The sequence below is a fragment of the Agrilus planipennis genome, unplaced genomic scaffold (genome assembly GCF_000699045.2).
Source record: "Agrilus planipennis isolate EAB-ADULT unplaced genomic scaffold, Apla_2.0 scaffold183, whole genome shotgun sequence".
In the NCBI taxonomy this organism is placed as follows: Eukaryota; Metazoa; Arthropoda; class Insecta; order Coleoptera; family Buprestidae; genus Agrilus; species Agrilus planipennis.
In genome coordinates, this window is record NW_020438983.1 from 505575 (window position 1) to 514298 (window position 8724).

Consider the following 8724-nt stretch of genomic DNA (forward strand, 5'->3'; position numbering starts at 1 on the left):
GGATCAAACTTGGCAAAACATTAATAACCCTAGCCTTGGCATTTGAAGATTGGCCGAACTTTTGACCAGTGACCAATATTGACAAAGCTATGCTTGACTTCATAGGTACTTACTGGTCCAGGTTTGGGCCTGCGGTCAAGTTCGGCATTTCCTACTTGAAAAGGTCAATAAATGCAATTAACAACTTGTAATGGGTAAGAAAAAGATTTTGAAACTTGAGACTTCCGTTAGTTTAGGATAGTTTTTAGAGAAGCAGGGGATATTTTTAGGTAAAGTGGCTGAAACACATATTCCACCCATTTACCAAATTAAGCATTTTCAATTGTGCGACAAAAAAGAAAAAGCGCCGGCAAAGGAAATGTGTAGTTTCTACGTTCAGTGAACATCTTTCCTTATCTCTATCTACAGGTTAACTATAGCATGATCAATGTGCACATTTTATTTACGTTTATACGCTACCAATACGTAATTATAGTCGATAAAGAGCACAATTAGGTACATAAAATTGTGGGAACATTGTAGAACTGTTTTTAAACTATTTCCTTATTTTCCCTAAAATTGCAATTAAATTGTGTTGAACTGAAAACATTTATATGGTAAATAAATTATATGCTAGTGAAAGCTGTGGGTTTTCTCCAAATAAATTATATATACACATATGTATAACTGTGTCAGTTGACTCATAAAACACTATTCATTAATTTACGATACTACAAAGATGTCGGTATAAGCAAGCTTCTACTGGAAGAATGTGATACACTAACCCATTCTTAGTCTGTTTGGTTGCCAGCAAGGACTGAGAATCAAGGTTTTGCCCTGCGATTTTTTGAGCTATTTCACTTCTTTTTGAATTGTGGGAGTTTAACATTTGGGGTGGATGTTGGGGAATCTTGATTGACGGCGAATATCACCAGAGCCAGACGAGACAAGACGTAATACGTAAAAAAGACGAGGCACTAATGTTAAAAGAAAACTAAGGATGTTTATTATCAAACATTATATTCTGACGACCTAGAGAATTAAAGACGTTTAATTCACCCTCCTACTAAGAAGTGCCAAAAGACGTAAAAGACCTGGTTGGAGAGTTTATATTCGAAAAGTCAGATAAGTCAGGATCGAAGGAGTAGTAGGGATACAAAGCAAAGAATAGCAAAGGGAGCAGGGCTGACTCGCCTTCAAAAAAAGTAAATCACTCCTATGCTCACAAGCGGTTAATTTAGAAATTCCAAAAAGATTGTTAAAGGTGTATGTTTGGAACGCGGCGCTGTACAAGCGTTCGAAATGTGGTATTGCGGGCGAATAATGAGGATACCGTGAATAGAGAAAGTTAGAAATGAAGAGGTATTAGAAAAAATAGGAGAACAGAGGACCCTATAGAAGTCAATAAGAAGTAGGCAAATTAGGTTGGTGGACACCTTCTCAGGCATGAAGCTCTAGTCAGAGACATATTAGAGGCAAAAATAGAAGTTAAGAGTAGTAGACAAATAGTTAAGGATATGGGTTGTTCTAGTTTTGGGGAAATGCTAAGATTAGCTCAGAATTGGAAAGAGTGGAGGTGCGTCTTCAACCAGTCTTAGGACTGACGACTTTATGACTATGATATTCGAGATACAATAGTTAAATGTGTCGTTCTTGTCCTCAGTGATAACTACAACACTGGAAAACTCCTAGAGAGTATTTGTCAGATAAGATGAAATCCTGTTTAAACAAACTAATAAAAAATCCTACAAATCTGTTAATTGCTGGCCTGTAAAAAAACAGCACACCTGCCAGTTCTACTGTAATAGAAAGTTTATCTTCTTCAAATAGCGTAATAAACTTCAAAAATCATTTGAAATCACTCACATATAAATTAGGTCGTAAAATTGAAAGAACACCGCGATAACAGTTATGTAACTTTACGGTTTACGCGAACGATGTTAAACATGGTACCGTCAGTTGACAAACAGAAATTTTATGTTTTACAGCACCTACAACCTACAACAAGGAACCGTTTAGTATCGGGTCTTTTTGCAGCGAAAATGAATTGTACAAACAATGGAGGCTTCAAAATTATGCTTTAAACACGTTCGGCAAACATGTTCTACGCGTCCCTCCTGGGTTCTTTTAACGGCAAGTATTTATTTAGCGGACTATTCTCAGGGAATGGCTTCATTTGAAATTTTGCTTCTTGCCCGGTTTCTCTGTTGGGATGAGCCTTTTTTGTGCTCTTTTCTTTCTGAGCTATCTTTCAATGTAAACGTGCATCGCAAACGTAACGAAGCTGTTTCGACTGGGCTAATTGTTTATTTTACATGGAACCCTCACTTGAGATCCTCCCAATAATATTGGAGAATATTGGAAAGCTGAAACTATGGGTTCATAAACAAACAAAAGATATAGGTCGAATTTTGAATATGAATAGTCCAGTTATTGGGAGATATTTTCATGTATAATAATTTAACAGCAAACTGCTGCACCATGACTTCTAGGATTCCAGGTAGTCCATAAGTGACTAACTATAACACAATATGCAACTGCAATTTACCATTAGGCTTTTTAATAATAAAAACAGTAAAAAGGTGATCTCCTTTATTTTTTGCATAATTATAATATAGAAAGTATTCAATTAATCGCGTTACCTTTCAATGGACAATTTAATTGTAATAACTAAAATACGTCTACAAAATGGTGTTCATTATTATGTCAGGAAAACGCATAAAAATGTTTTTTTTATCGAATTTCCAGATTTACATAACAATTAGACAATTTTTCGGGACAACATACACTCTGGCAGAAGTTTTTCTATGATAGCGATATAAGCAATTTAGGACATCTTTTGTTAATGCCATCATTTGAATGACATGGCAAGAACAATGATTAATCTAGCGGGCCTGAAAAATATTCGACGGGCCACGGGTTTCCTTGTTATAAAGTATCATTTCCTGAAAAGTCTTCGGTTAATATTGTAAATTGGTAGTACGTATGTACCTATAAGAACTGTCAAATATAAGGTCATTTTTAAGCTCTTTTCCAACTTATCCCATTGGGACAAGTAAAATTCAATAATATGTTATTGTTAAAAAGATCACAATGATAACTTGGAGTTGCATTTTGTGTTTTAATCAACCGTTAAATTTTTATGCATCAAAATACTCTATTGTAGAAGAAGGAGGTGGTGTATTATTTGGTCTAAACTCTAGAGGAGCTACAGATCTTGAATTTCAATATATGTCAGATAATTTAATTGCATAAAGATCACTGATTAGAATCGGGTTAATGTCTGGCCATCCCCTGAAATTATGTAACTGTTACTTACCTAGAAAGACATCTTCGTCGTCTGGAGCCACAAGATGTTGCGCAACTGTGGTGGCCATTCCTCCTTGGAGTCCCAGCAACGAAGGAAAAGGACTACGCGTATCGTTGCCCGATGATACAGATCGGCCAACTGGTGAGGACAATGCTATGCCAGGAAATAGGAGAGCACTGCCACACAGCATTACCTAAGAGCATCACGAGGTTCGTGGCTTCTCTTGCAAGGATTAAGGAGAAACGATACTCAGTCTTGATTCTGTAACAAAATGACATTTTATTGAACTACGTATAAGAATGCCATTAGTTCAAAAGCTTTAGAAATTGAAACTAAAAACGTCTTAATAATCCGAACAACGTAATTGTATAAAAATCATGATCTATATATATAAAAATCTCGCGTCACAGTGTTTGTAGTCGCACTCCACTGAAACGGCTAGACCGACTTTTATGAATTTTTTTAGGTATATTTGGTAGGTATAAGAATAGGTCGTAAAGTATATTTCATACTGCTAGGTGATTAGGGTGTCCTTATCCACAAATATTTTTTTTATTTTTTTGACAATTTTTCTTTTGTATTATTCTTTTAGTTATCATAAAAAAATACCTATAGCCCCAAACATTCACCCTCTCCTACCCCAAATCCACCCATTTTTTAATCGTGATTTAAGCATGTTTTAATTAACAATATCCAAACAATTTAACCGTCGTATTTAAAACAAACGCAGTGCGTGCAAAATTTTGTACGAATTACTGTTCGAAATTAATATTGATTTTCTTTATTTCGTTTTCCTACTTTTGGATAAAACATATATTGTTTTTTTCACTTTACAGTTAACTTTCATGAGATCAAACAATGGATAACTCGGTTACGTTAATGAAATACATTGAATTGAGAAAATGAGTAGTTGCTGTTTTATTTTTGTTTTTATCGGCGATCATCGTCTTCAGCAATCCATTCCCCTTTCTAGCATAGAGCCTATCCTCATACACAATATATTCCTTATTATTTATTTAACAACCAAAATATTCACTACAAATTATTTATGTGGCAGAACAACATTAACAAACGACCTATCCAGTCGCCTCCCTGTATGTACCTGTTGTACTTAATAAAGTTCTTGCTATTAGGTGGACAAATTTAAATAAATTCATAACATACTTTTCTTTTTAAATGCATCTTCCAATACAAATAATATTTTGTAACTTTACGCTTGAAAGCAGTCGCTTGTTAAAATCAGTTGATTGCTTTTTATCAGTTTTCCGATAAAGAAAATATAGTATAGATTGCGTATAATAAATGCCGCCGCGACATTAGAAGTAAAGGGGCGACTAGGGCCACTCCTCCCTTAGAGGGTGGGAGCAGTTAGGGGCCTTTGCGTGACAAATGAAGATCGAAGGCAGACTTGCTGGCGCCGTTCTTGGCCTACGTATTTAAATTGATCTAGATGCCTATGTATGTGTATATTATAGACAGCATTTACAAAAGTAACAAACAAAGTAACAGTAAAAAGCGGCGCCATTACGGGAACAATGAGTAATACCTTCGCCATTAGCTGGTAAAATTGATCAGAACCATTGTGGATTCATCTATATGTAGGTAATACTGACCGTTATATTAAGGATGTTTGGGAGGTACAATCGGAGACAGGAGTACATAAAATTCTTGATTAATTAGGTTTTGCAGCGTATTATAAGGTAAATAAATGCTATCTATACTAAAAAAAAGTATACGGTTTGAGTGAAAATTTGGAATTTGAAAATAAGAAATAACGAATAATATGGAAAATTTTTAACTGACTTTTGGCAGTGAATATGCCTTGATTTCAACTTCGAAACAAAAAAATATTTAGTTTCAATCTCTATTAATAATGAGCGTAAAACTTTTTAATATGTTTAAATAATAATTAAAACTTTAAAATTGCATTTATTTCAGACAATTATAAATATTATCATTATATTATCAAGTAAAAACGAGATTTTCAGCTAATTTTTCATTTTTTCCTCAATAACCATTTAGTGAATTTGAATAACCTTACGCTAAAGTGATTCTCCAGAGTTCAAGTTACTTATTATAAAAGTTTGAAGTTTCTGGTAGCTTTTTTTCTGTTAATAAAAATAAATTTAATCTGTTCGGTTAACGAATCTCCATAAAATGACAATTTTTTAAAATTTCAATAACTTTTTAACGGTTTAGTGATTCGATTTGTAATTTTTACAGGAGTTTTAGAATTGAATGAGGAACGTTCTTCCAAATTTTTATTTGTCTCGTAGCATTTTGACATACCTCCCAAACATCCTTAACGTAGTCATAAAAATTTTCACAGACGTTTTTCTTATACAAAGGATTTTTTTAATCCCTGAAGGAAGGAAAAGGGGATTCGAAGTTTGATGTATCGATCAAGGCGCAGCCCAAAAAAAAGTCAGGTCAACAAAGTTCCTCATCTATCTTAAATTCAGTTACTCCTAAATGCATGAAACGAGGGCTAAAAATTTAATATATCATAAAATTGAAAAAATTTGAAGGATTAAGAATTAAGTGCTCCGCATTAAGAGTTAATGTTAGATTATGATGGGAATATGGGTATGGTTTTAAGTGCTATGCGCTGTCGACAAGGGTAAATTTGGATGGGTTAGGGTTAGTGATTTCATAAAAACTTATATAAGTTAATATTGTTATATGTGGACCTTTTTTTTGTTGATAAAACTATAACAAGGGGTTCAAATAAATACTTTAAACAACTTTTGACTATGCTAGATTGGGCTGATTGAGTTAGGTTACGGTTCTTCCCACAGCAGCCACAGCCTGGAAAAAGAGTTAAGCTGGAAATTGAAAAATACTTCTAAATCTAAACAAATCACAAAAGTTGGTTACTTGCTAAATCTTAATCTTAAGATTTTCGTACAAGATGCTGATGTTATTGCAAAACGCAACGCTCCGAGTGCAAAAAGCGAACTTTGATTGTAATTAAGTTCAAGATTTTAATACGCCAAAATGTTGGAAGTTAGCAGTAAATTTCTTTCCTAGAACAGGATCTGCTCATAAACCGCCAGACCCATAAATAATACAAAGCCCGTGAACTATGTCGCGACTCTTGCCGGAATTATTTGACGCTCTTCCTTAATGAACTTTCGTGATTCGCGCCGTTGTACTCTATTAGCAATTTGAATTACAATGTTCTTGAGAACAAGTACCTTCTTTTTTTATTAAGTTTCCCTTAATTTATGATGCCGAAAATTACCCTTGTTCGTATCTTTAAAGTAGCATACGTAATATCATACATCGGGGGTTCTCATCAATGATAACTATTGTTGGTATTGGTCTTGCTGGTATAGTCTCGGTTTTGGTCTTGGTCTTGCTTCCTTAATATGGTACTTTCGTTTTTGTCTTTTTTTAATAATTCTTCTATGTACAAATTTTTCAATTTTATTATCACAATTTTATTAATAAAATTGTATTTTTCCAAAAATTTTTTACTTTTCACTTACATATTTATGTTTCCAAAACTAATTTGGTATTTGTTGAAATTGTTTTGACGGCTACACACATTGAGAATTGAAAACTGCATTAAAACATAAAATGTTTTGAGATTCCTGTATAATTTATGCCATTTCCGTTAATAACTCAAACTTATTTTTTATAAATTATTTATGCTACATCTCGAGTAAAAATTATTCTTTTCAATTTCACTCTACCGAATTACGACCAAACTAATTCCATACATTTCTCTAAAATATTACCGGAAAAGGTCCGTTTGCAGGACTAAACCGCCGATTGTGTACGAATGGAGTACTGAAACAGTACAGCATTTAGTACGAAAAGAACACGGATACAGCACCGATTNCATTTTTTAAAAATTTCAATAACTTTTTAACGGTTTAGTGATTCGATTTGTAATTTTTACAGGAGTTTTAGAATTGAATGAGGAACGTTCTTCCAAATTTTTATTTGTCTCGTAGCATTTTGACATACCTCCCAAACATCCTTAACGTAGTCATAAAAATTTTCACAGACGTTTTTCTTATACAAAGGATTTTTTTAATCCCTGAAGGAAGGAAAAGGGGATTCGAAGTTTGATGTATCGATCAAGGCGCAGCCCAAAAAAAAGTCAGGTCAACAAAGTTCCTCATCTATCTTAAATTCAGTTACTCCTAAATGCATGAAACGAGGGCTAAAAATTTAATATATCATAAAATTGAAAAAATTTGAAGGATTAAGAATTAAGTGCTCCGCATTAAGAGTTAATGTTAGATTATGATGGGAATATGGGTATGGTTTTAAGTGCTATGCGCTGTCGACAAGGGTAAATTTGGATGGGTTAGGGTTAGTGATTTCATAAAAACTTATATAAGTTAATATTGTTATATGTGGACCTTTTTTTTGTTGATAAAACTATAACAAGGGGTTCAAATAAATACTTTAAACAACTTTTGACTATGCTAGATTGGGCTGATTGAGTTAGGTTACGGTTCTTCCCACAGCAGCCACAGCCTGGAAAAAGAGTTAAGCTGGAAATTGAAAAATACTTCTAAATCTAAACAAATCACAAAAGTTGGTTACTTGCTAAATCTTAATCTTAAGATTTTCGTACAAGATGCTGATGTTATTGCAAAACGCAACGCTCCGAGTGCAAAAAGCGAACTTTGATTGTAATTAAGTTCAAGATTTTAATACGCCAAAATGTTGGAAGTTAGCAGTAAATTTCTTTCCTAGAACAGGATCTGCTCATAAACCGCCAGACCCATAAATAATACAAAGCCCGTGAACTATGTCGCGACTCTTGCCGGAATTATTTGACGCTCTTCCTTAATGAACTTTCGTGATTCGCGCCGTTGTACTCTATTAGCAATTTGAATTACAATGTTCTTGAGAACAAGTACCTTCTTTTTTTATTAAGTTTCCCTTAATTTATGATGCCGAAAATTACCCTTGTTCGTATCTTTAAAGTAGCATACGTAATATCATACATCGGGGGTTCTCATCAATGATAACTATTGTTGGTATTGGTCTTGCTGGTATAGTCTCGGTTTTGGTCTTGGTCTTGCTTCCTTAATATGGTACTTTCGTTTTTGTCTTTTTTTAATAATTCTTCTATGTACAAATTTTTCAATTTTATTATCACAATTTTATTAATAAAATTGTATTTTTCCAAAAATTTTTTACTTTTCACTTACATATTTATGTTTCCAAAACTAATTTGGTATTTGTTGAAATTGTTTTGACGGCTACACACATTGAGAATTGAAAACTGCATTAAAACATAAAATGTTTTGAGATTCCTGTATAATTTATGCCATTTCCGTTAATAACTCAAACTTATTTTTTATAAATTATTTATGCTACATCTCGAGTAAAAATTATTCTTTTCAATTTCACTCTACCGAATTACGACCAAACTAGCTCCATAAATTTCTCTAAAATATTACCGGAAA

At 33.4% G+C, this 8724-nt stretch overlaps 1 protein-coding gene across 1 annotated transcript in view; it reads right to left on the reverse strand.

The window, feature by feature from the left end:
* LOC108737784 (protein Fe65 homolog) overlaps window positions 1-8724 on the reverse strand; it is an 86548-nt gene that overhangs the window by 36300 nt on the left and 41524 nt on the right. The window contains exon 2 of the mRNA XM_018470882.1: window positions 3299-3550. Within this exon, the coding sequence (XP_018326384.1) occupies window positions 3299-3479 (181 nt within the window). The 5' untranslated portion in view covers window positions 3480-3550. The remainder of the gene's footprint in view (window positions 1-3298; window positions 3551-8724) is intronic.